Source organism: Neolamprologus multifasciatus, chromosome 14 (assembly GCF_963576455.1).
Source record: "Neolamprologus multifasciatus chromosome 14, fNeoMul1.2, whole genome shotgun sequence".
Lineage (NCBI taxonomy): Eukaryota > Metazoa > Chordata > Actinopteri > Cichliformes > Cichlidae > Neolamprologus > Neolamprologus multifasciatus.
Genome location: NC_140452.1, coordinates 26,507,690 through 26,535,172, shown reverse-complemented (window position 1 = coordinate 26,535,172; position 27,483 = coordinate 26,507,690). Strand labels below are relative to the sequence as shown.

The window sequence follows — 27,483 nt, the reverse complement described above, 5'->3', positions numbered from 1 at the left end:
ATCCCACTGTAACTTTACTGTATAAAGAGCTAACATCTCCAAAATGTCAGGAGTAGTTAGTCATTACAACAAGTGTTTGTGAACTACAAATCAAGAATGTGGGATACTGTTTGTCCGTGATTTAAACAGCCCAGCGCTGCTCCCAACGAAGGGAAAACCAATCCTGCAGGGAGACCTACCTCGGCACTTGTGCAGGTAAAACCAAAGGGAAGATATGCTTCACCATAGAATGAAGTTGGTTTGGAAACATATTCAGCTATGCTTCATCTCCTGCTTTGCGTTCGTGTGGGCGCCCGTGCTAGCAGAGTCCAAGCCTTGTTTTTTTTTGTTTTTTTTTTCCCTTTTCATGCCGCGCCCCCCCTGCAATGGCTCTGCGCCCCCCCTAGGGGGCGGGCCCCACACTTTGGGAACGTCTGAGTTAGTAAATAACAATTAGCTAATGTTGTTCATGAGACTAAAGTCATATCACTTTGGTAATGTAAATATAATATGGCCAATATTATAGTTATTATATTAATCATTATTAGCTATTACAGCAGTGAACATGAACTCTGTGTCACATACTGAGTCTCAGTACAGATTCAAGTTGCAGTTATTTATAGGTCTTATCACCTTAAATCTTCACTCAAAGACAAGTATCTTTGACAGTGCATATATAGGTGTATCATATATAAGAGAGAAATGTTGTTCCTTCAGTATGTTGGCATTACTAAATTTGGCTCATTGCTTACATACGTGTGTAAAAAGAAATTATATGAGCTGTGATAACTGTTTCTGATAAAATGAAGAGTAGACTGATATATTGAATATTCCTTTATTGGGTGAGAAAATCAGACCATGTCATAACTGCTTTAAGTCATACAGAATAGATATCAGAGCCTTAAACAGGCTGACTTCTGCTAAATGGGTCAAACTGGGCAGAAAGTATACAAACACATAGCATCATTATAGAATATGATGTAACACTATAGATCAACTTACCTCAGAATATATAAAGCATATAAACAATTACAGCAATATGATGCAACAAACACAGCACTGCGACTAATCCAAAATACTCAAAGCTTCATAGAACTGAAACAAACATTTATTTTTAGGTCCATTCAGGTGCTGATACATACTTTAGGTTTCTGAATATTAAACTTGTTTCTTCCTTTCATAGTGTGTAACTTGAAGGCCCTGAGTACAAACACTGGAATGATAAAATTATTTGAACATTACCTAATAAGACCGATTCAGGACAGACAATTAGTTATTTAAATTTCCTAGCAGTCCTTCACAAACAGGGAACAGTCTGTCTATTCTCTCCATCTGTCAGCTGCTGCTGGCTCTTCCTCCTCCTCTTCCTCACACACTGCTGAGTCCTGGTGGATCATCAAAGCCTCACAGATGATGTGCAGCAGTGAGTCCCTCAGTCTGTCCTCACTCTGGACACTTGCAGTTGTCACACATGGAAATCAAATGCGTGATAAGCTGCAGGATTCAAACACAAGTGTAACTTATAAATACATGTTCATACTTTTATTACACAATCAGAGATTAAGAAAAAGAGAGAGAGTGCAGGACAGACAGACAGGTGACAGTCTCAGGTGTATACACTGCTACAAAACAGCACAAAAGAAGGAGGACTGTGTTATTACGAAACAAGAAGAGTTCCCAGATGGTACAGTGGACACATGTGTGACTCCTGTGATTAAAGCATCTTTCTTTCAGCTTAACGAGTGAACCGTCAGCTCGTTCAAACACACGTTAAACTCCATTTGGCTCGACACCACCGAACAGAGGCAGCAATATAACATAGCTAACACTAACAGTGCAGTGAATCCTGCTTGTGCTGTGATATTCAGGACTGCAAACCGAGCAGCATCACTGACTTTCAGCCTGTTGTGTTTGTGGATATATGATTGACTTTAATTATCCATCAAATCATCACATTCTCTGTAAGATTAAAGTCAACTATTGAACGGCGTATATTTTGGAGTAAAGGCTTTAAAACCAAGTTAGTACAAACATCGCTAATGTCACATAACTTTCCCGACATGTGGCCAACAGTAATGTTTTAATGTTCTTCATTATAAAAAACATTTGCGCATAAATAAGTGACATAATATTCAGTACTTACTTCTGAAAGTTTACTCTTCAGCGGCTCCGCTTCCGCCGTTTTTTTCGGCAAAATTATCCACACCACAGCCGCGAAATCTGGGATATGTTGGGCCATGAAGGCTACAGCGACCCATCCTTAAAATTCAGGGAAATTAAGGACGCATTTGAGGGCCGCATTTCGAGCAGCCTTTGAATTGGGACAGGCTTCGTCGTGTCGCTGTGATGTAATCGGCCTTAAAACGCGGCCTTTAAGGCTGCAGACCCCAAATCCGGTCATTGGTACATCCTGGCTTGTGTAATTACTAGGTAACAAAAGCTCAACACTGCCCCTAGCGTCCTGGAGCACTTCCGTTGTGTTTTGGAATTTGCATGTTCTTTGGGGTTTGCATGTGTTTTGGAGTTTGCAAGTGTTTTGGAGTTTGCAAGTGTTTTGGAGTTTGCAAGTGTTTTAGAGTTTGCATGTGTTTTGGAGTTTGCAAGTGTTTTGGAGTTTGCAAGTGTTTTGGAGTTTGCAAGTGTTTTGGAGTTTGCAAGTGTTTTGGAGTTTGTACGTGCTTTGTCTCTAGGGGCCACCGTAGTTTCATGATTCAACAATAAGAAAGACACTGGGCAAAAATGGCATCCATGGGAGAGTTCAAGGAGAAAACCAATTCTGCCCAAAAGGAACACAAAGGCTCATCTCACATGGAACCATGAATTCTACTGTGGACCAAAACATCCTGAAGGAGAATGTCTGTTCAAGACTTCAAGCTGAAGCACACTTGGGTTCTGCAGCAGGAAAATGATCCAAAACACACCAGCAAGTCCACTACTGAATGGATTAAGTAAAACAAAATGAAGACTTTGGAGTCGCCCGGTCAAAGTGCTGGTTCATGCTCAAAAACTAATTCTACAAAGATGAGTGGGCCAAAATTCCTCCACAGCACTGTAATAGACACATCGCCACTTTTCGCAAATGCATGATTGAAGTTGTTGCTGCTAAGGGTGGCTTAACCAGTTATTAGGCTTAGGAAACATTTAATTGTGACAAACATACAAAAACAATTCACACCACTGTACAATAGATTTCAATTTTTCCTATGGTTTCTTGACATCAGCCCCTGACACCAACATCTGGCCTGTTGGCTGCTTAATCCTTTAAGGCCAAGTATATCATATTAGCTAAAATGGTTTTAGAGTTTCTAAGACTTCTGCATCATTAGTATAATATCCCCCCATTTACATTTTAAAGGTGTAAAATTACACAGAAGAATACCATTAAATTTTGATCCACCATGCAAAACCATCTGGAAAGTATCCGACTGGCAAAAGCTTAATTTTTCAGCATGACACCAACACATGTCCGATGCAGCAAAAGCATACATAGATCGAAAAACACACAATTAAAAAAATTTAACACTATCAAACTTGGATTGACATCTCCAAATCCCAGATATTATCAATGGATCATCAACGAAACAAAAGGCACCCAACACCCAAAGAAGAGCTTTGAATGTCCTTTAAGAAGCCTGGAGAACCTTTCCTGAAGAACAGCGGGGACAGTGCATCACTTTCGTATATTCTGCATTTGATGGTAACTTATATAACTGCCTTGGATTTGGCCTACAGTGTTGTCTTTACTAATGGATCATGGCAGGCTCTGGTGCTGTCCAGCTCTTCATCCTGAAGATTTGACGTCTGTCTGCCTTTGAGATGTTGGCTGGCTCTCGCTCTGTGAGGTTGCTGTATCTACCAGCCACTTGGCCTTGGTGTTGTGTAATACCTCACTTTCACAGATGTGTGTGTATGGGTCTGTCCTTGTGCTATTATTCCCTTGTAGCTAAGCAAACACTCTGGATGAATCTTTGGAGAACAGGCCATTTATTCTCTTGGCTTCTCTGGTATATCTCTTCAGCCTAGTGGCCAGAGCCGTGAGGCTTTGTTTGACAGTTTCTAGAGCCTCAGTTATAGCCTTTTTGTTGTACCTCCTTTTCATATAGGACCTGTCTCTAATAACAGCCTTCTGCACTTCAGTGAACAGACTGGCTGAAGGAAGAACAGGACTCCATGATTGCCTGGCAGCAAAAATAACAGGGCTGCTAACAGCAGGTACTTATCTAGACTGTCATAACAGATATAAACTGGTGGACTCATAATGGAGCTCAGGAGGTTAAGTTCAGTGCATTTATTTACTGGCTGTAGCTCAGGTGGCAGAGCGGATCAGCCACTAACCAGAAGGTCAGTGGTTCAATCCCAGGCTGCTCCAGTCTGCATGCCAAATATCCTTGGGCAAGATACTAACCCCATGTTGCTCTCCGATGCATCCATCGGAGTGTGAATGTGTATGAATGTTAGCTACTTAGCACTTAAGTTCAGAAGTGCTTGTGTGAATGGGTGTGATTGGGTGAATGAATTAGCTGTATAAAGCGCTTTGAGTGCTCGGACAGAGTAGAAAAGCGCTATATAAGAACCAGTCCATTTACCATTTACCATTTACCGTGAATGACAATGGATGAAGATGGATAAGCAGTCAGCGGGTTTCAGGGCTCCAGTTCAGGTAAATTAACAGAATATGTCTTCACAGGAAAAACTCCCTCTCACATGGGAAGGATCTCTGAGTCCTGCACAGAGGGGAACAGAACAGGTAAGGTGGAAATCTAAGAAAAGCACAGCACAGACTGAGGCAAGAGTAGCCAACAAGACTCCTAAGTAGTGACCAGGTGATCACAGGATTGTCAACAGGTGGGTTTATCAGCACAGGTGGGCTGGACACAAACACGCACATCTATACACAGAGATAGAAGATGAAGAGTGGAGGGACAGAGAGAGAATAGGGTGAGCCAGCACTGGAGGACCATGACACTGAATGGCAAAACAATCCTAATCATGAAGGAGCCCCACAAGGGCACAATGGCATCAAACTACCGGGCATTTACCTGCCTCTCCACAACACTGATGTCTTTATTTGAAATGTGCATGTGTAAAGTGTAAGAGCTAGTGTCTCGTAAGAATACCCTTAACTAGAGTACAAGAGACTTTTCATGGACTGCGAGGGAGCAGATGTCTCTCATGAAGCGTGTTGAGCTAAAAGTTTACTAAAAGTAAAAGCAACACAAGGACTTAAGGACCTCTTTTCAGGACAAGCAGTCAACGAGGTATTTGTCATTTGAGAAATGTCTTTATTTGTGTTTGGACTTAATAGGTGTACTGTAAAGTTGCTAATTGGTTTGTAATGTTCACTCGTGACCGGTTCTCACGGCGTATTGGTGATGGTGAAGCTGAGGAGAGAAAGCCCAAGTAATAAACGCCCGTTTCAAAGAACCGACCTGTGTCTGTGTTGTCGTGAAGAGAGCTACAATGAGCACAACTCAGAAAGGCATTAGAAATAACATGAGAAGGTTATTGCACCAGCTCCTGGTTGATAGAGCAGTACACCAGGGCTCTAAGACCAGGCAGACCAACCTAAGCACTGCTTGGATTGACTTCAACAAAGTGTATGACTCAGTGCCCCACACATGGATGCTGAAGTACTTGGCACTATGCAAGGCTGATAGTGCACCAGTAACATTCATCACAAACTCATTTGTAGTGTGGAAGACAACACAGGAGGCCAACTCCAAGGCATCTGATCCACTTTTTATTAAAGTTATCTAGCATAATATATAAAAAAATCTACAATAACAATAATAATGTTTCTCTTTAAGGAGAAAAATGATAATGATAATGACATAATGATAATTGTAATGATAATAACATTTATTATATTATTGAGTAATATTATCCAGCAGAGGTGCACTATACATGCATTTCTGTGTTTTTTACAGGAAGCTATTTGTATGCAATTTTTAAAAAGGAAATGCAAAGTGTTTGAAAATGGTATTCAAAGAGGTTTTACAGTAACAGCCTGAACTTGTTATTATATCTACAAAATAGCTGTTTTTGGTCTATCTAATATATCACTTATTGAAATGCATGTAAAGGTACACACATTCAGTCTATTTAGGTATTTAGACATGGACATAATTTTTGCATGAATACTTGTGGATCCAAAAGAAATATATATATCTTTTTCAGAATAAAATATTATACTCATTAATTATAGAACAAGCATGATGATGTGATCAACATGACTAGAAAACCTAATTAGCAGCAACAGCTGTTCATTGAGTCAGTGACACAACTTCTATCTACATTATTTTTACATTTGTGGCTAACTTTAGTTATTACTTCGCCACTAGTCATCGATAGCAGTGGTTGCAATTGTAGCCTCAGTTGCAGTCGTAGCGAGAGACGCTGACGTCCCAGTTGAGGTTCCATCTTTAGGTTTGGGTCGGGGCTTCATCAGCTCCTCCTTATTGCGATCGGGTTTGATCAAAAGGATGTAGCACTTAGGCAAGAAGATGCAGGTTAGCAGGCCAAAGCTGGAAGCCAGGATGGCAAAAATCTGAACGGCAACCATGAACTTGCCACGGGTGCTGAGGTAAGCCGGGACAAAAGAGATCCACACGATGAAGAAGACCAGCATGCTGAAGGTAAGACATTTTGCCTCACTGTGAAAGTGTTTAAAAAGAGAACACAACAAATGGGATGAATATATAAATGACATTGTGTGTTATGAAATATTTTCCCCACAGATTAATTAGGGTGTGCATTGCTAATGCTTAACTTTCCTTGTGTGTCCTACCTGACGTAGTCCTCCAGTTTGCGAGCTATGAAGGCAAAGATAAAGGCCAGCAGAGCCAGCAGGATGTCATAAGCAAAGATGCAACAGATGAAGATGATGGAGCCTTGATCGCACTCGAGAATGATCTTTATATTCTGACCAGAGGTGTTCTTGACGGGTTGTGGAGGTAGGACAATGAGCCACACTGTGCACGCTATAGCCTGGGAAGAAGGATGTTAATGTCCGCTATATTTCCACATGGTTTTATGTTACAAACATTTAGAGGTCAGGGACAGATGTCGTATTTTACAGCTGATTAAGGTTTACCCCCACTGATGAGTTATTTATGTTTACCTGTATTAATGTAGCTACAGCAGCTATTGCCCTCTGGTGAGCACGGGTGAGGCGGTCGACCTCAGGGATAGCAGGGGCACTGGTGTCATTGTGGAGAGTGTTGGTTACGATGACATCAGGACTGCCATCATTCGCCGCTGCTTCGGCAGCTGCTCTTGCAGCAGCTTTTGCAGCTTTGGCAGCAGCTTTTGCTCGGGCTCGGGCAGCTTTCAGCACCTGGGCTCTCAGCATCAATACTGCTGCCTTACCTGAAAGAAAAAAGTTCACTGTGAACACAAACATTGCCTTTTTGCCCCTTATAGAGAAAATCTCAGTGATTTTATTTTGTCTGGATCAAGGCACATAAAAAGGTTAAGTAAGCTATAAAAAAATGGAAAAAATGATTTCAATTGGTCACCAACCAATTATGGAGGAAAGGCAGAGGGCGAATCCTAGAGCCAAGGCTACTTGACTGGTCATGCAGCTCCAGTGTTGTGGCTCTCCGAGGAAGACGATGGAGCAGAGGAAGGTCACCACCAGAGAGAAGAGCAGTGAAAAACTCAACAGTGTATCGTTGGCTTTCACCAGAGGGGTGCCAATGTGCATAATAAACAATACCTGGAAGAAAAAAAATAAGAAGTTTAACATTTTTTTTGGTTGTTTCCTCTCCACATCTGAGCTTCTCTCAGGTATAATTTTGTGTTTGGCTTTTCTCACCCCAACAGCGATGGTGACTAAAGCTCCAAAGGCAGAAATGGCAATAAGAGTAATTCCCAGTGGTTCTCCAAAGGCCAGGAACTCAATGAGTTTTGGTACACAGGCGTCATGAGCCGCATTGGACCAGAAATCGCCAGTGCACAGGATGCATTCACGGGCATCTGTGATAAAGGGAGGCCAAGAGTAATACGAGGGCAGCAGGACCATGTTTACCATAATCTACATGTGCTAATGGTGTTGGGTCTATTTCAAAATTCTTGAGTTTTTAAATTGTCAACAGTGACTCTAACACGCAGTGTAATTCTGTGTATTTCTAAATGTGAATGTTAGATAGGAAGCACTTAAAGCATGAATGTGTGAATGAGGCAAGTCGTACAAAGTGCTTTGAGTACTTGAGTAGAAGAAAGAGCCCATGTACCATTTAAGAAATGTGGTCCTGTTGTTTACTGACCAGTTGTGTTGCTGATCTCTCCATCAGCACAGGGAATGCAGTCAAAGCAGCAGACCGGCTCTCCCTGTCGGATCCCCTTCCTGGTGCCCGGCTGACAGTTCTCACTGCACACTGACCGAGGAGGCTTTCACACATAGCAACAGAAATACATGAGCTACCAAATCATAATCTAAAAGGAGCATATGCTAACTTCTTCTTTATCGATATACCGCTGACCTCCAACATGTCATTGTTCCACACGATGGAGTCGTTCATTATGGTCATCCTGTTCTCTGGAGCTGCAGAGCCATTGTAGTTCCCCACAGTGACATAAGATATCTCCCCATTATTATTGACCTGCCAGTTGATGATGTCATAGAAGCCGTCCACATCTCCGTCGTTAAAGAAGATCTCCTCCCCTGTGTTTGGCATTTTGAAACGCACATTCTTCACGTAATACATCAGCTAAGGAGGAGAAAAATTGAGGTTTAAGTAGCAAAAGTACAATGCGCACATACGTGACCTCATTATTGCACACGTTTACCTGCCACGGCTCGAAGTTGTTGATGTCAGCACAGGTTTTCCCGACAAACGGCCCTTTTCCGGGTTCACAGTGCTCCAGGTTGTGCAAGGCGTTGGCTACAGCATACACAGCTTTGTACACGCTGCGTGAAACAGTTTCCTTGTTATTATAAACATTACCACCCTGCTACAACGAGACAACAAAAGGACAAATGTACCTTTTCAGAATTAGTACCTTGCGTACTCTGGAGCTATTTTCTGTGGTAGAAACAGTTCACAGGAAAGCTGCACACACTGCACTGAGTGAATGATTCACACAGGGCTCACTGCTACTGAGGCTTTACACACAGAACTAAAATAGATAACTATAAATTGCTTTCAGGAACACTGTGCGACAACAGCAACAAAGTTGGTATCAGTGTTTTCTCAGTGTATGCTGCAACAGTAGCACATTTAATTGTCTGGGTTAAGGTTATATATCAGTTGCTGTTTTTGGTTGTTTGTTTTTTGAGCGGTGGCATTGTGAGCTGACCTGTAAGTGATTCGTAACTGAGAGATGTCAGAGTACGTGTTGTTGAGTTGTGCCACAGACTCCCGCCCAGTACACAGCCCATCAGGCGATCCTGTCACTGTCCTGGACAGTGTGCCGTTCACGTACGTGGCCCTCTGTTTTGCCATTCTCATAGCTTTGCTGAAGTCCAACGTGCAGTTAAACAGCTGCAAGGCAAAAGTAAAATCACAAAATTGTTATTTTGTGGGGCATCTGTTTAATTGTCAGTGTTTTCACTGAAGGTTCATCATTCACAGTTTAATTATCATTGCAATACTGATTCTACCATGTAGATGTTTGCAAGTTCCTAAGGTTAACAAACACACCGTCTCCCAGAATTCCTCAGTGAGCAAGTCTGCATAGGGGTCCAGATTCAGTAGATGATGCTGAAGACCGGGGATGTCAGCCCTCTTCACCCCAAAACCCAGGGTGCCAGCAAGGATTGAGCTCACCTGGATAGAAGCATTCAAATAATCAAGCTAAGCTCAAACTTTAAAATTTGGTCCAGACTGGTTTAAACCTTCTGGATTTCTTTTGGTCATCAGTCAGCTGTTTGCTCACCCCAGGCGGCCGGCTGATGAGAGCGGAGGTAATCCAGGCCTCGCTGGCGATCCAGGTACGGTTGGTCACATTGTTGCGGAGCAGCTCACTGATGAGAGGACTGAGGTCCACGTCAGATGAAAAGACTACAATGATTTTGGCTGTGGAGTCAATTACAGTTTGAACAATGCGCTGGATGGCCTCTGGGGAATGCACCTAAAGTCCAAAGATCAGAGTACACATTTTTTTTTAGCAGAAATGAAACCCCTGTGTGAACTAACAGTTGGTTTAGGGAAATAAATATTGGCTGGCAAAACTGACTGAAATCTGTCTACCTTGGGCAAGGTCTCAGAGAAGGAGATGCAGACGCCAGCTTGCTCAACCTGGTCCTTGAAGTCTTTGATGCCGTACTTGCCGTAATCATCATCAGCAGCTATGCTGCCCACCCAAGTCCAACCAAAGTGTAGCACCATCTTGGCCATAGCCGTAGACTGGTGCTCGTCATTGGGAATGGTCCTTAAGAAGGTGGGGAACTGGAACTTACTTTTCAGAGCAGAGCATGTCGAACAATAACTGACCTAAAGACAAGAGTACGAACACACTGTTGCTTTTTGCCTGAACTCTTTATCTTTGTTCATTTTCCTTAACTTTATCAAATTTTTGACACGAGTGTCAGGCTTACCTGCGGAAAATGATAAAGTCCCAGGATCCTGGCAGTCGCGATGGACAGATCCGAGCCCCCGGCTCCCACTAGAGCAGCCAGCGGCGCTCCATCGCCGCAGCGGTAGTTGGGTACAGCTTCGTCTTGGCCTGTCAGGTAGGTCAGGGTGCCCTCCACAGCCTTGGAGATGGTGAAGCAGGAGTCGTAGATGACATAACCCAGGTCAGTTTTGGGAAGCAGGTCGTTCCTTGCATTAATTTCCTTGATGGCAAACAACATGGTCTGTGCCCAGCGGAAGGTACGAAAGTTAAACCTACAGGGTGATAAGTGACGAAGGAACAGCAGATTAATAAAGATCAGCCAGTACAAACAGTTGTGCAAGAAAGAACCTTTCTTTGAGTTAATACAGGTATTCAGTGTATGTAGAAAATGACAATACATGAAAACCATCTAATTGCAATCCATTTTAGTCTTGTGACATTATAATTTAAACTAGCCCTTAATAAATTTGTTGATTATTGTTGTGTGCTACACTTTGTAGGCCTGCCTCCATAATAATATGGCCTGCTGTAATTAATTGGCCCCAGAGGTGTTACACTACTCCGTCTTGATTCTGTTATAAAATTATGAAGCCAAGACTCCCAGGAGTAAACTGTCAGGTTGGAAAGTACTAAAATTAGGATACTTTAATAAAATTTCTTTAATCATTTAACATCCTAAATAAGTTTTAAAGTTTGATTTTAGTTTGTTTAATACCAGCGCCCTAAGATAGAAGACTAACCCAGCATAGCAACGATGATGAAAAAAGACATAAACATGCCCGACTCACCCCACACAGCCCGAGGAGAGAGGCACACTCGAAGTGTTGCCCTTGTTGGAAGCAACGCGCTTGTGAACAGGAAACATTCCCCCAACCACGACAGTCTTCTTTTCTACGTCCTTATAGCCGCCCAGGTTGAACTTTGCTTTCAGCTTGCATGTAGATTGTGCCGAGAGAGGTCTGAAGATGCAGAAAAGGGCACATAATCCAAGGAAAAAGAGTTTGATGTCCATGCTGTGTAGACGCAGACAGGCGTTGTGAGCTCTAGTAGCTGTAGACAGCAAATGGAAGCAGAAATGTTCGACAGGTGTCTTATCTGCTCTCTGGGGAAAAGTGCTGCACGAGGCAACCTTACAGATTCAGCAGAGCAAAAGAGAAGAGGAGGGCCCCGGGTTGAAATGAGCAGTATTTTCTCAATATGAAACACGGACAAGGCCTTTTAAATTTGGATTAAACACACAAGCTTTATGCCAATTTGTCATTAATAATGTAACAATAATAATAAAGTAGGCGTGCTTCAAATCCAAAGGCTGCAAACAGGTTTAAGCCTCTTTTGAGGAACAAAATCTGGATTTTGGATCCACCAAAGATTCACAAAAAAACAAACACATCAACACATCTGCCTCAAACTCCTAGAAACGTCCCATCATTTAATTTCGTTTATCTCTGTGCTCTCTGTATGAAAATACCAAGCAGTTCATTAGTCTGTGCTGCAGATAAACCGCCACCGGCCAGGAGTTAATTGGCAGCTGCATGTGATAACTTGTACAGTCTCTATGCAATATTACAACACTGCGACTGTTTCTAAATCGTCCCTTGTCCCCTGCGTACGGGTCTGGGTGTGTTGATGGGTGACTGTCTGCTTGTCTGCTCATGTTTCTCAGTCAGAGGGGAGCAGCAAACACCTGAACCCCTGGCACGCAGAGGGACGCGTGTTAGGTAACGATGGTTGACTGCGCACAATAGGTGCATAATAAAACTAAATTACACCGAAGGCCATTACAGTCTAAAGCTTTTATATGTGTTAGTACATTAAGTAATATTAAAGTGAGGAAAGCAGCAATCTAAAAGCTCGTATATTTGGTTGTATTGCATTTACAGTTGAATGATGAAACTTGACCTCAGGGGTCTGTGCGTGGGAGCAGGAGTGTGTGATTAGGTCTTTGTGATTTGTTTCAGAATGATGCTGATGAGATCGGCAAGAAATCAATTATGTGTAATTATTTACATTAAATGTTGTTTTAAATGTGCTGTGTAGGTTTTAAAAGCACATTTGTTCATTCTGAAGAAACTTCGATGTGACGAAAGATAAGGTAGTCATATGAAATGAACGCCTTTATAGGACTGTATGTACTCCTGTGAAAAGTTAGTACATCCCACCATGACTCAGCAGCTTTTAGATCAACCCTCAGTAGCAAGAAGTTGTACTGATCGTTTTCTATATCATCAGCATTGTGGAGGAATTTTGGGCCACTGTTCTTTAAAACGTTGCTTCAGTTCACTGAGCTTTACAGTCACCTTTTCTTTTTCAGATATTCTGTTGTAGATTTGATTTAAAGTTGATTAAAAGACTGAGGGGGGGGGGGGGGGGGGGGGGGTTCAGGTAGCTGCAAAACAAGCCCAAATCATCACTCCTCCTCTCCTCACAAAGTCCTGTGATTTGGTCCTAAGGTTTGACCTTGGGGTGAATTTTCTTGGACATTCACTCTTAGATTGTGGGATCATGTTAACACAAACCTGATGCAGCCCAACAATAACTTTGCAGTTCTTTTGTTATAAATGAGCATGTTAACATTAAATAACCCACCTATTTACAACACAGATCAAGAGCATCTCAAGATGCCCTTAAGAGTAAAAAGTGCATTATAAAAACATGACTCAAGTTTTTGCCTGCTGTCATAAAAGACCTGCTTTTGCTTGGATTCTTTGCACCTGCAAGAATCCAAACAGGTGCTTGGATTCTTGTTTTGGTGTGGCAGGTAATGGTAATGTTTTGGTAATGTCTGAAAATACAAAGGCCTTGAAATTGTCAGCAATTTATCCTTTTGCCTCAGATTTATTTAGTTAGATGATTATTATGAAAAAAAAAAACATTTTTTAAAAACTGCACTTTTCTTTTCTTTTTTTCTTTTTTTCTTTTTAAAGCAATTTTCACTTTGTGGACCAACTGGGCCTTTTGGCAGGTCACGTTTATTAAGCCTGATTTTAGGAATAAGATGGGTTAATATAAACTTCAGACTTCCACTTTAATTTTAAAATATTAACTAGAATTTTGTTTATTACAGTATTCTGTTGACTTTTATATCACTGTGGGTTAACAATTAGTGTTTGACTGCATTTTTATTATAAATGTATCAGTGCTTTTTTTTGGGTGTGTACCCACTGAAGGTAATTGTGTAAATTAAAAATGAATACAGAATTCTGAAAGGCAAAACAGAAATGGTTACAAATAAGACGCTTTTCATAGAAGTGGTAAGTTTCAACATTGAGATCTTTATTAAAGCTCAGTTTTCCATTGTACAAATGTCATAGTTGAAACTGCATGCAGTGGCTTGGTTTGAGGCACGTTACTAAGGAGAATGAGCATTGTTGACTAAAAACACACAAACAGAAAAATAATAATCGGATGTAGAATTGCATAACTTAATCTCATGGATATTTCAATCAAATTGAACTACAAAGTCATATGTCCATTATTAGCTATTGTTTTTTGTTTTTCTCGTTTTAAATTGGAGACACGTAACATAAACACAGATGTATAAAAAGGCAGAACAGAGGGAAGGACACTGCAGTTAAGACAAGTTTGGGTTTTTTTTTCTCCCCCTTTCATTTTGCATGAGGAGTACTTTGCCACTAAAGGTTAAGGATATAAGAGGGATAAGAGGCACAAAAAAAACAAATTCTGGAGGCATGAGCACCACCACATCCGAGTGACACTTCTGACGTGATACCACACACTTTTAAAACTCAGTTAAACCTGAGCGCCGCATTCACTGAGGTCTAAACGACTGGAGACTAGAGACTATGATACGCCGAACGCTCTGACAGCACAGAACGCAGATAAACAAAAGCAGTAATGCCTTTCTGAAACACTGAACTTTAGTCGAAGATGGCAACAGAGGGCGAGGACCTTTGACACGACAAGGGTGACACAATGTATGGGGATGAAGTTTCCACCGGATGTGTGATTTGTTATGTTGATAAAGCACCCAGGCTTGAACGGGTGATCGACAACGAAATGTGCAAAAGTTTTTGCCCTCGCACAACAAGAGCAACAAAAATCATGATGAGGTGACACCAGCAATCGACACAATGTGGCTATAAACTCTACCGTAGTTATAAGTTATTAGACCTCTTGCCTTTTTCTTCTTCATAAAAAGCATACATATTGCAGCATGAGGAGAAACTGTTATATCCTCAGAGTCCAGGTCAGGTCACACCAACCCCCCCCCGCCAAAAAAACAAAGTAAAACAACAGAACAGGCACGTACAAAGTTATCCGTCATATTGGCCTCCTCCACAGCTGCACATTAGTCCGTATATTGAAGCTATTCTTGGGTCGACTGCTGCCCACAGGGGCGACAGCAGCAGCCCGTCAACAATGTTAGCTTCGTCAAGAGCCCACAACGTTACAGATCACTACAGCAAACTCTACTTATGTCAAAGCAAAACAAACAAAAATTTTTATTTTATTTTTTTTATGTTGATTGGTCACATAGCTCATCTGTTCAGCTGTACTTCTGTTCACACCACCTTTGGTAGGAAGTGAAATGAACAAATCAGATAGTCTCAGGCCGAGAACATTCTCACCTACAAGAATTTAACAAAAACATCTGAAGGGAAAAAAAGGCTATAGATTTTTAACCCCCACCCCTTTCTGTTTTTCTTTTAATAACACTACAGTTTGCTTGCTTTCATGTTTTATTCATCCTGAGGCACAACACCAAGTCCACTCACTGAACTTTCACAGCTTCTGGCCACCTGGAAGTAGCAATTTACCTTTTCACTGTAGCGAGGAAATACACTGTTGTACATGAAGGTTTTTAAAAACAAAACAAAAACAGACAATATATTATCAATAACCAAGATTTATCAATGCCTATCGCCAAAAATATTAAGACCGGGGTAGAGTGGTGGGGAGAGCAGAGCAGTAGTGGCTTTGTGTGTGCGCCTGTCACAGTACAGTCTGCCTTCCGTGGGAATGTTAAAGATAAGGGAAGAGATGGGGGAGGTAGCAGAGGGAGATTGGGAGGGTATAAAGGTGGAAGGACAGAAAAGGAGAGCAGTTCACCAGCCCTCACTGATATCTATTGTGTTTGTGCACTGGGTGTGTGTGTGTGTGTGTATGTGTGTGTTCTCTACACTGTGATGTCATGTTTGCATTTTATTCCCACTCTGTGGTGCCGGGTGGTTTGGAGGTCAGATCATACATGACTCTGGAGATACCTGGGATCTTCTTGATCTCATTTACCATCTTCAGCACCACCTGATGAATCAGACAAGACAAAAAAAACTCTTAAAACACACAAATAAAGAGAAATGTTGATATGATTATTATTTAAATAATTCCTGGGTCACTCATTTCCAATCCTGAAAACCAGAATTAGGAGGAAAGATATGTAGAAAAATATTAGCTGTAAAGGTTTAACGATGGTATACCTCCTCTGGGATATGGTTGCCTGGCATAGCAGGGATTCCTGTCATGAAGTCGCTGGTGATGAAGGTACGAATCACCACGGAGCGCCGGCATGATGGCTGCTTTTGCAGTGGGTCACGGTCAAAGTGCAGGGGGGTGAGGATGATCGGCATCTGGCTGATCTTCCCAGAATAGCCTGAAGGGGGAAACAGAAGTTAAGCATAAAATAGCCAAAGGAAACAAAAACCTGGCAGAAAAGACAGAGCATTGTTGTTGACAAACTCCAGAAATCTGCTGATCTAGGCTTGATCGTTTTGATAACACTATTAAATTTTTGTTTTTTGTTTTTTTTAAGGACAAATAATGTTTTCATAGCAACAAGCAGCAGAAATAAGGTTCCTCTGAAGGGTGGATGGGCTCTCCCTGAGCGACACAGTGAAGAGTTTGGTGATTCAGGAGACGCTGAGAGTAGAGGTGCTACTCCTACTACTCCTCCACATCAAGAAGAGCCTATTGAGGTGGTCACATCCTGTGTAAGGTGTTCCAGCTGGGAATATCCTATTCTGAGGAGGTCCCTGGAGAGTTTATTTCAACTGGCTGGCCTGAGAACTACTTGACGTTTCCCCAGATAAGATGGAGGAGGCAACTGACAAGAGGGAGGTCTGGGCTTCCCTACTTGCTGCCCCCACGACACAACTTCAGATAAACGAAAGAAAATGGCTGGATAGTTCATTGTAATTTGTCATATTTTAATATTATGTGATGCTTTTATATATTTAGCATTGGTTTAATCGCTTGGTGCAGATGTGAACACGGTAATCATAATCTGGTTCAGACCAAAAACATCACACTGAGACCATTTGGAGGAGGTGGTCTTGTTGCAGTTCCAAACAGACTCCAGAGTGGTTTGTTCGTGGCGGGAACGTGATCCGACCAAGATCTGAACCAACTACCAGCTGCGCGTTACACGTTTGAACTAAAAATTTGTAACTGTTACACCTGTTCTGTATTCTCAATGTGGGAAGGAACTATAAACGTGCAAAGGTCAGTACAGGAGACCGTTCTCTCACAGCATCTTCTTCCTGTGTCTACTTTTGCTGCTCCCGCCCCAGACACATCTGGCCAATGAGGGAACTCAACATTCTCTCTCGTGACACATTTTGGTTTGCTTTGAGTCCACTTGCACTTTTTGCTGTGTGAAAACAACCAAACCACAGGAAAAAGCTACAAGTTTACAAACTCATCAATTCTTTCTGTCCACAGGAAACCAACTACAGCTTTGGAAACACACCGTTAGACTAGACTCTTTTTTTGTTTTGTTTTTCCCCTAGCAATTACTTTCTTAGTTGCTATGAACATCCCTAATTTGAATAATAATTTGAATTATAAAAGACTAAAACTAAAGTTATTTCCTGTATATTTTATTAACACACAATGTCATTTCATTTAGTTACAGGTTTTTTTTGAAAATTGGTCTTAATTCTTATATCAGTTAACTAAAATGTAAACATGCCTAGTTTAATTTTTACTGATGATGGTCACATGGTATATGTTGGTATGGCAGAAAGCATCACTGCAAATCAATGCAACACTGTTTTATCCTTAATGAAACATTTCTAGCCTGACAGGAGTAATCTCTTCCTGAAGAATGTGCTTCCTGTTTTAAATGAATAAATCTACCATCTCTACTACTTGTCTTGATTTGATTTGTTTTCTTCTTTGCGATAACAATGTTTGTTTGGGGTATTTTCCCCTTTTAAATCATCTTCAGTCTTAAATATTCTAAAATAGATGAGGTTTTAAACATTTGAAAGCATGCACTTACCAGACTCTCTAAGAATAGAATGAGCTACAAAGTCAGCCTGTCTGAGCGTGCTCAGAACACCCGTGGTCAGGAAAGTTGGAGTAATGTCTGTTGGCGGCTCCTTCATATGGGACCCAAATACATACACAACTCTGGAAAAAAGAAGAGAGGCGTGAATGAATCTAAGTGTTTTGCCCGGTTGTCCACTGAGGGTGGACAAATGAAACCTGATTTTATGACTTACCTATTGATGTTATGGCACATGCGAGGGATGAGTCTGGCCAGGAACATGAGCGATTCCCAGTGTGGAGATTCTTTACTTGTGACACCGCACACATAACTGTAGGACCGGCAATCACCCTGAGACAGGAAATGTTCTTATTCTTACCATCTAGCCAAAAATCAACGTCTCATACATGTTATAAAGTATGAAAGGCATTTTGTTAAAATTTGTTTTTGTGTGACAAAACTAAAAGTTTCTAAATAACCTGTCAGCTTCCACTTTTAGAAAAGCCGCTAAAAGCTGCCAGTGTTTGCCCACAGTCTGTCCCATTTTGAGGTTGAGGGCAAATTTAAACCTCTGGCTTCAGACAGGAAGTACTAACAGACACCTACACACTGTCTGACTGCAGCGTTGTGGGGAGGAAAGTAGTGGTGACTAATTCAACATTTTTGGCATATTTAACGGTTACTACAGGACACACCCTCCACAGACTACAGGGAGAAAGACTCTAAAACGGAGAATCTGACACTCTTTGTTTGGGTGTGTCTTGGTCCTGTGGCTGACCACTTAATTACAGTTATAACGCAGAAACAGACAAACAGCTGGCAACATATACTTTGTCAAGGTTTCACTGGACTTGAGGACACTTGGATTCTCCACATTATCTTAATCATGACTAAAGATAAATACATGAGATTTTTACAAAATCACATGGGAAAGATGATGTTTACATTAATATCCACAAATTGTCAATAAAACGTACATTTTCTTACTGACCAAAACATATGCCGGCAGTTTCTGTCCAATGTCTTTTCCTATTTCTTTAACGGTATGTAATTTGATCAGCTGTCTCACCTGGACACCAACAGTTTTGATGGGCAGCAGGAAGGCATTGAGTGAATGAAGGCTGGTGATCTGCATGAGCTTCTCCTCCTCTTCATCTGATATGCACGACTTGACTCTCTGCAGCAAGGCATGGGGCTGGAGAGGAGACGGGAATAAAAGCACCTTGTAAGTGTGGAACTGAAAGACAGCAGCCTGCAATATACAAACCACTGAAGCTCTGACGATGTGACTAGTAGTTTTCAACAACACTTTATCAATTTCAAACTGCGCAAAATTTTTTGCTTGCTCTTTCATCAAATGACATACCAATATCCTCTTTCATGGGAGCTTACAATATGTCCATCAGCCCTGTCAGGAGATTTTATTTAACCTCAAGTGTAAATTCATGAGTATGAACTGACCTGTATCTAGCACAACATGGCTGGGAGTGAATTTGAGGGAAAAATAAATTTGTTGGAAGCCAAAATTATAACTGAAAATAAAACTTTATCGATTGCCCAAAACAACTGAAGTGATAAAACTAGCTGAGGAGTGTTTCCAGTGATTATCAGTAAAATTAGCAGCAAGCTTCAGAGCAAACAGAGCATACAATCTGCTGTGTTAGTTCAATCTCCTCAAAGCATGTTTGGAGGGTTGCCATCCAAGCTTATCACATCGCAACATTTGAGTTAGTGTGCGATATCTTGCAGTTATCTGCAACTACACGAGTAAAAACAGTGACAAGACGCTTTATGATAACAATACAGACAAATGATATCAGACTGCTGGGATTTCGCTGTACATCAGCAGTTCCTTTACCTTTTTGACACTTGCAGAGAAGTCTGTAATGATTTTGAGAATGTTGTTTGTTTCAGCAAAATCCTTACAGATGTAAGGCTCCTCTGCACAAATCACTCTGATGGACAAACCAGGACCTAGAGAAAAAGAGGAATGACCGTCACTTTGAGCAAATGAAGGAAGTGAGTCTTTGAGTGTCTGAATCAGGAATTATATTTACACTTTTAGCAAATGAAGGATGTAAGGTTTCTAGTGTGACTCAGTAATTATATTTACACTTTTATAAAGTTCAGTCAGAACAGTCACATTATAGGCCTGTGAGTTTATGTACTTGCCAGGGAAAGGATGCCGAGAAACAATCTCTTCTGGCAGGCCAAGCTCTCTCCCCAGTGCTCTCACCTCATCTTTATGGAAATCTTTCAGCGGTTCAATTACTTTTCCCTGGAGGATTACAACAGACGAGAATCAGCAATGCACAGTGAGCGGACTAGCGTTACGCTTATATGTCAAACAGCTGTGCATTCACAAGAAGAGGCTGCACATAACAACAAACAGCAAATAATCCATGACAATGAATATGCTAATAAGACAAAGACGCGTCAGTAGTGTTGTGAGCTGGAGCGTAAGCGATGTAAATGTTGTGCTTCTTATTATGATTTCAACTCCAATAAAGCTCTCCTTGAACCACGCATCTACGTTATTGCAAATAATATGGCTATAAACTGAAGTAGCTAGCTAAGAAGGTTAGGGAAATTAGTTTTACCTCATCTCTGAGTTTGCGGATGAGCTCAGTGTCGTTGTGGTGTGTTTTGATGACCTCTGCTTTACCACTGGCGAGGTGAGAGGCGCTCTCAATAAGATCAGGCCTCAAGGTACCCTGTGCCAGGAAAACCTCTTCTGGTTTCAGATTCATCTCTCCAATCACTTCATTTGCCACCTGTGATGTAGGACAATTCATACAGTCAGAACAGTACGGTGGCAGAGAAAAGAACTTAAATGTCACCATCAATAAATAACACTTTCCAATAAAGTACTCAAACTTATCCTCACTTTGACAAATGTGTCTCCAATAATTTTCCTTTTCTCCTCAGGGTTGGTGGTCATATTCAGTGTTTTACTGATGCGTTTCCGTGGCGTCCTGTCCTCCTCAGAGATGGGAAGAGTTGTTGTTCCATTATAGAAGGTGTGCGCTGCATTTACCACTGAAGGAAGACGAACCACAGGGTTAACAGCAAAACAAAAACTCAATCCCAACTTTACTTTCACTCTCAGGTGTAAGCTTGTGGTTTTGTTACTCAACTACAAAGCTGAATAGAATAAAACTGGTGTGGTGGAGGAGGGTGACCAAAATAATAAAGCAACAAGGAGAAAGGGATCTGGCTTTGGCAGATAATGTTTTCCCAGAATGCACCTGTGTTTACTGATGTAAGCAGTTTTCAGACAGGTCACACCGATGGCACCATGGTTGTCTGAAAATTATTATTTGCAGTGGCTTATACTGTGCAGCCAAGGTTTGTCACTCCAGTGAGCAAAGAAGGTCAAAGTTTAACCATCTTTTAACTTTGTAACCGCTGTGCGCTGTAATGAATATCTGTGCATCTGTGCAGCTGGTGAAAACAGCCGTTCAGCAGGTACAGAAGCCTGCTAGCCTTTTTTTAAATAAACAAAAATGTGCTTTAGTCACAACATTTTGGAAAGGGTAACTCCATAAAGTGAAAACTATTCAAAATAAGAACCTGAACGTAATTGAAAGAGTGCAATGAATTCAGAAAAAAAGAAAACTAAAGTGTGATAAAATTGAATTTCAAATAAATACCTTATGTACACGCTTAAGAACTGCAGAATTTGGATCCCTACCTTTGAGTTTGATTCCCAGCTTGGTCAGGGCCTCCTCCACGCTCTGACTTTCTCTCTTCCTCATGAAGCCGTTGTCGATGTGAACTGCTATCACCTGGTCCTGGTTCAGAGCTTTGTTCAGGAGGGCTGTGCAGACTGTTGAGTCTACTCCACCACTCAGCAGCACCTGCGAGTATCATCAGAAAGCAACAGTGTCTCAGAGATAAAGCTGAGCAAAGATTAAATCTGATTCTTCACCACCTGGCCCCAATTTTCACAACTCAGAGTACCCACTAATTATCTGCAAATGTGTGGCTTATATTTATTTAGGCTTCTTGTTTTATTAGTCATACACACATCTGGTGTTTCATCTGTTGGCAGGCTGTTAAATATTAAGCCTAAAAAAGAGAAGATTAAACCGGCTCCTGGAAATGATCCAAAATGCTGTACTCGCTGCAGGAACACGCTACAGCAGAATAAGAGTATTGTCACAGATATTACCAACTATCCCACACACTGTACAGTATAATATCAGTACTTTAAGCCCATTTTCCACACTCAATTATCGCCTTCACCCTCCCCTGAGATGAAACCTAGTTTAAAACCACTCTGGGAGTGAGCTACCTTCTTTTCAGATGCAACAGGGTTTAATTTGAGAGTTTAATTGGTTCTACTTAACTTCCCACCATTGCTACTGTCATCGCCTCCTGGGCGACTACCACACTTCACTGTCAGCTTTTTAGCTTCAGCCTTTTAGTTAAATCATCTCCCACAGTAAATATTCAGTAGTTTTGGTCTCCCCCCCTCCCCCCAATCATCACTCACCAGCACTTTCGACTTGTCTACTTTTTCTCTGATCTCACTGATGCAGGCCTGTTGGCGGCTCTGTACGGTGAAGTTACTCGTGCAGCCCGCAATCTCAAACACGAAGTTACGCAACATCTCCATGCCTCTCTCCGTCAGGTCGACCTCAGGATGAAACTGCGTCCCATACAGCTTTTTCTGCTCGTTGGCGATCCCTAAAGAGAAAACCGAGATGTTTTAAGGGGCTCATTTAGTAAGCTTTAAGAAAAAACCAAGAGTTTAGATGTCGGGGAAAAGCACTTTTACCCAGAACACAAATTAGCATCATCTTCAAAGGCTATGTGAGATGTAAATATATATGATACAGCCTCAGGCTTACTTAACATCAAGTCCAAATAAAGCTGCTTTTGTAGTTTACCATAATATACTTGTGAATTATATTCAACAGGCTTGAAGCATTTCTTGTGTCCTGCTCACCAGCAATGATGTTCCCTGATTGGGCCACCACTTTAAAGCCATCTGCCACTTTATCCACACTGTCTCCATGGGTCAGCAAGACTACTTCCTCCTTCTGAAGGCCTCTGATAGATTTAACACACACACACGATTCATTAAATCGGCTATGCATGTTACTGTTTTCAGCACTTTGAAATAAAGACTATACCCTCTACCTTAGACTCTTCATTATTTGTGTAATAGCCCCTTTACATCAGCATGAAAACAACTACTATGTATGTGGTCTGTATGTAGAACATAACAAAACACTACATATCCAAGTTACAAGAAATTACAATACCTAAAAAGGGAGCAAGTGTTGTCTAGTCCAATGCTGAAGACTCCATCCTCCCTTACACTCTTTTTGTGTACCGTTCCTCCAAAAACTTTATTCATCATCTGCAACACACACACACACACACACACACCAGAGGTAAGTAATGGAAACAGATATACTACAGGGAGTGTAAAACTGCCTGCAATGTAAAGAAATGTGCTTGTTATTTTTTTGTCTCACTGGGAAAAGAGAGTAAGTATTACTCTTCTCTTCCACCAGTGTAAAAGTACTCTTGAAGAAGGTGGTGAATTCCCAGCTGGTGTGGGAGAGCTGAGGAGCTGGTTCAAGCAGAGTGACAGTAACATGTTGCTACTTAGAGGCAATCTGTGTAAAAAAATGTTTCCTTGACAAGAGCCTTGTGGAAGTAGACTTGGTTTTCTTAAGAATACAATCACAGTTTATTTTATTGTGTGCATACCTGCATCCCATAGCAAATCCCAAGGACGGGCTTTCCTATAGTGAATATGGCAGGGTCGAACCAGGGAGCATCTTCAGCATACACAGATGCTGGACCTCCTGAAATAATTATTGCCCTGAGGCATGAAACACAAAGAAAACAATCATGTAAAACTGTATTATAAAGCACTTCAAAGCTTCTACATTGACACAGTAGTGTGTTTAAACATGATGACAGGCATGAAATAAAACGTCTCAAGTAGAGATGCGTTTATGTGCTCACCTGAAGCCCTGTTCTCTGATAGCAAAGGCCGGGGTCTCTAAAGGGAGGATTTCAGAGCGTACGCACAGCTCTCGCACTCTTCGGTCAATCACCTTCCCGTACTGCGCCCCGGCATCGAGGATCGCCACCGCCCCTTCACATGACCCATTCTGCTCTGCGCTGCTGATCTCCAGCTGTGGACACACATTTAGAAAGATTAGTGAAGATTTGCATGTGAGGTGACTAGCTTTCTAGTGGTCTGACAGCAGAAGGTAACTCAATTCCTTCTTGAGTTTACTCTCCTCCAGCGCTGTGACTCAATAAAGCCTAACATAATTGTTGCCATGTGAGCTGAAACAGAGAGGGACAGCAAATTTAGTGAAATGTGCTGCAACCATTCAGCCCATCACATGAATCTCACAAGTTCGACATTATCAAGACTGAGATCTCAGTATTTGAAGCAGTTCAAACTCTGATCCTCAGCACTCATCTATATGCAAATGTTATTTATTTAAACGCATGCATGCTCTGTGGGAAGTGTGCCATCCAGTCTACAGTGAATTAAATTCAGTAAATTATTCTTTATAAACAGCCGAAGTGGGTACACATTAGAGAAACATTATCCCACGTGGTCAGTGGGAAACTTCCGCCGTAAATGTTTCTGAAAACAACTTGCTGGGTACCCCCCTCACCTCCAATTTTAACCTTTAAAGCACAACCGGTAATAACATGGGCTGAAGCAGAGTAATCACGAGAGAAAAAACACTATCGTTCCAGAGCAAACTTCACCATATCAGCTGATAAGGCAGCTGTAAGCCGCTGCAATTGTTAGACAGGTAAACCACAAGTTGGCTCACACACTAGCTTCGTGACGATGTTAGCAAACTGACAGTTAACGAACGTTAGCACGAAGAGTGTGACAGCTACCGCTTGAGGTAAATTAGTTCAGCACAAGCACAATTTCCGGTTACTTAAAGAACACGGACGCTATCGTAAAACAACATTCTTGCTCTGCGGTGCTGTCACTACAAACTGTGAGCGCCTAGCCACGGCTAGCTAACAGTTTATTTATGTAGCGAGCTAGCGCACCGCTGGAATAAACAGTAGTAACGAGCGTTAGCCTGTTAGCAATGCTGTGAGTAGCTGCTAGGTTAGCGGAGCTATGCTAAAACCCACGCGGTGCTTGGAGCTGAAGTGTCTTGGGGGTTGGGGGGTCCACCATAAGAGAAGGGCAACCCCGTTTACTGGGAAAATCAGTGAAACCTTTTTTTCACGGTTTAACATCAATTAATTATCACGTCCGACTTGTTAGCAGCTATGAGCAACATGTTAATGTAACGCTGCAACAGGCACACACTGCTCCTCCTCAGCAGCACTGTTGATAACGTTGCATGCTCTCTTAACTTTCCCCCCCGAGGTACACAGAGGCCGAAATTAACCGGGGGGAGGACTACAGCACTAACCCGTGTCCTAGCACTAAGTAACCAGGGCTACCTTATACTGGAGCCCCGGGTATCTACCGCTCAACTGACCTTGCTGTCTCCGTTGCACAGAGCCATGGATGACTGCCGTGTTGTGGAATGAGCTCTCCCCTTCGCCTCGCTGTCCCAGGTCTCACAGAGAGAGGGCTGCTGGTTAGCTCCTGGCTCAGCACGCCGACTACTGTTGGAAAAGCAGATTGGGCTGTTGGTTTGAAGATGTCACAGTCTCTCCTCCTCTGGCCGGGAAATAACTTTCATAGTGGGAGCAGTCTAAGTAAATATGTAGCGCGAATATGTCATGGGTGGAGCGAAAAGTTAAATAACCAGAGTAAGGGAGAAGGGCCCCCGTGGGGGCTGGGCATCTAGCTAAATTTCGTTCTTCAGCCTATCCTTACTATACGTTTGTTTGGGGACTTAAAATGAGTCTATCAGTCAAAACAGACAAAAGTGTGAATTTCAGGAATAGTTTAACGGTATATGCTAAAATATAAGGTAGCTCCAGTGATAACACCTCAGTCTCTGTCAGGCAGGAGCATCAAATATGTGAGAGGATCTCGCTGTACTTTAACACATCTACTGTACTAGATGTTCCAGGTGTGGGTGACATTAAACTGTTCCCGTGTATTTTTCAGGCAGCTTAAAGAAGAAACTAAGAGTTACATTCACTCATTCAGTTTCCATTCATTTCGCCAATAATAATGTTGCAGTGGTCACAGTTTCTATACTTATAGATTATTGCATAATTCAAAGACCAGCACCCACCCAGGCCCAACTTGCTTGCAGAAATTGCTGCTATGTAGCCATCTCTCCGTCTCCAGTTTGGATTCTCAGTCATTTGGCAACAAGAAGAAGCAATGAATGCTTCAAGTTTGCCACACTTTAAAGTATTATTTCTGGAGGCTTGATGAAAAAAGAAAAAGCCAGTTTTTGGAGATCACAAGGTCAGTCACGTGTTAAGTGAAAAACGAAATAGCCGTTAAATATCCCTGAGAAGGGGAGTTGGACTATTTTAAGGTGCGTGAATCTGAGAATTACTACAGTATATTCAGATGTGCTGATTTTAGCACCATCCAGTGGAAAATGTGATGAACAACATGACGTGACCAGGGGAAAATACCAGTCATAGATTTGTTGTAATGTGTTGTAATGTGTCCTTTAAGGCGAGTCAGATGATATAAACCAACTAATAAGGTAACCACTGTAGCAGTCCTCATGTGACATAAAGTAATCTGCTCAAATAATCCTAATCATTGGCATGGTTTGAATAATTCACCCCAGCATATAGTGTAAAAGGAGGCTCAAGATCCCTTTCTGCAGGTTTTTGGTGATTCATATATAGTTTGATACAAGAGCCCTCTAGATGACATAATTTGTGCATATTGATAGTCAAATTTTATGGGGTTACAATAGAGTAATTCAGACATATCATAGCTGCTAGCAGCGTGGAGCCCCAGAGCAGTTCAGTGTAGATTTACACCGACACAGACATTCTCACATGAGTGCAACTGCAGCTTCACAGTCTCCATCACATGCTGATATTCTCAAATATGCCCGTGTGTGTTGTCACATGCCATCTGTGAGGATAAGCAGCTTCACATGCACTCATGGCAACCACAAGGCCAAGCATGCTGTCATTCATTTTCTCCAAATTAAATGTGGGGTAATGGGTTTATCATGACCCTCGCCAAAAGACCTTTTGATCGAGGAGAAAACATCAGTGTGAGTCCTGTTTAAAACCCGTGGGGTGGTCGAAGAGTTTTCAATCCGTATCTTCTTCATTTTGATTTTACAGTATCGCTATCATGTGCTTTCATCTGGATTCTCAAAGTTCAGGAGTAGCTCAACTCACCCTACAGTCTAAAAGATGAATGAGAAGAAGCGTGATTGTAGTAACAGGCTTTCAATAATGATGCATGAATAAAATTTCCTAATTGGTTAACATAAACCAGGGCTGCCATGCAGCATACAATAATACAGCAGCTTAATTAATATGCATTATGGATCATTACATTCATCGTTAGGCAAACTACTAATTACTGCACACTGAAAGAGGTTGAACTGCAGCAACACTATCCTAATGCTGCATGTGGAAAAGTCATCCAAACCACTGTGTATGATTAGAATCACAACACAGTGGAAAAACTGTGATTCAATTAAGTTTATTGCACAAAGCACCCACCCATGTTCAAATTTTGTTTTTGGTTTGTTGGTGATTTTTTTTTAAACAAATTTTCACTCTTACAAGTTTACAGCCAAAAGAGATTCAGG

The 27,483-nt window shown here is 41.7% G+C and overlaps 2 protein-coding genes across 3 annotated transcripts; both read right to left on the bottom strand.

The window, feature by feature from the left end:
- Nucleotides 1-3,528: 3,528 nt before the first annotated feature.
- Nucleotides 3,529-12,919, bottom strand: vmn2r1 (vomeronasal 2, receptor 1). The gene is made up of 14 exons (XM_085130416.1): nucleotides 11,328-12,919; nucleotides 10,520-10,811; nucleotides 10,173-10,415; nucleotides 9,859-10,053; nucleotides 9,624-9,749; nucleotides 9,280-9,464; nucleotides 8,770-8,890; nucleotides 8,463-8,690; nucleotides 8,247-8,370; nucleotides 7,796-7,956; nucleotides 7,501-7,696; nucleotides 7,100-7,347; nucleotides 6,767-6,966; nucleotides 3,529-6,632 (listed from the first exon to the last, which is right to left on the bottom strand). The coding sequence occupies exons 1-14, from the start codon at nucleotides 11,549-11,551 to the stop codon at nucleotides 6,317-6,319; spliced, it is 2,859 nt and encodes a 952-aa protein (XP_084986542.1). The 5' UTR covers nucleotides 11,552-12,919; the 3' UTR covers nucleotides 3,529-6,316.
- Nucleotides 12,920-13,470: 551 nt separating this feature from the next.
- On the bottom strand, nucleotides 13,471-25,541 carry gmps (guanosine monophosphate synthase). 2 transcript variants are annotated; one of them, XM_085130417.1, is made up of 16 exons: nucleotides 25,267-25,541; nucleotides 23,756-23,928; nucleotides 23,495-23,609; nucleotides 23,041-23,138; nucleotides 22,722-22,825; nucleotides 22,266-22,459; nucleotides 21,462-21,627; nucleotides 20,655-20,806; nucleotides 20,368-20,541; nucleotides 19,940-20,045; nucleotides 19,626-19,741; nucleotides 18,837-18,962; nucleotides 18,003-18,118; nucleotides 17,780-17,910; nucleotides 15,978-16,150; nucleotides 13,471-15,804 (listed from the first exon to the last, which is right to left on the bottom strand). In XM_085130417.1, the coding sequence occupies exons 1-16, from the start codon at nucleotides 25,291-25,293 to the stop codon at nucleotides 15,703-15,705; spliced, it is 2,073 nt and encodes a 690-aa protein (XP_084986543.1). In that variant the 5' UTR covers nucleotides 25,294-25,541; the 3' UTR covers nucleotides 13,471-15,702. The 2 variants fall into 2 exon arrangements, with proteins under 2 accessions (XP_084986543.1, XP_084986544.1); XM_085130418.1 differs by lacking the exon at nucleotides 25,267-25,541 and adding an exon at nucleotides 24,524-25,237.
- Between the last annotated feature and the right edge of the window lie 1,942 nt (nucleotides 25,542-27,483).

What these genes read in the sequence shown, in the direction of transcription:
- vmn2r1 (XM_085130416.1), bottom strand. Translation starts at nt 11,551, where the DNA reads ATGGACATCAAACTCTTTTTCCTTGGATTATGTGCCCTTTTCTGCATC. An exon ending in TCTCTGAGACCTTGCCCAAG is followed by an intron (nt 10,054 to 10,172) that starts GTAGACAGATTT and finishes TTTGGACTTTAG; the next exon opens with GTGCATTCCCCAGAGGCCAT. An exon ending in TAGTCACCATCGCTGTTGGG is followed by an intron (nt 7,697 to 7,795) that starts GTGAGAAAAGCC and finishes TTTTTCTTCCAG; the next exon opens with GTATTGTTTATTATGCACAT.
- gmps (XM_085130417.1), bottom strand. Translation starts at nt 25,293, where the DNA reads ATGGCTCTGTGCAACGGAGACAGCAAG. An exon ending in AACACTTGCTCCCTTTTTAG is followed by an intron (nt 22,826 to 23,040) that starts GTATTGTAATTT and finishes TAAATCTATCAG; the next exon opens with AGGCCTTCAGAAGGAGGAAG. An exon ending in ATCAGGGAACATCATTGCTG is followed by an intron (nt 22,460 to 22,721) that starts GTGAGCAGGACA and finishes TTTTCTCTTTAG; the next exon opens with GGATCGCCAACGAGCAGAAA.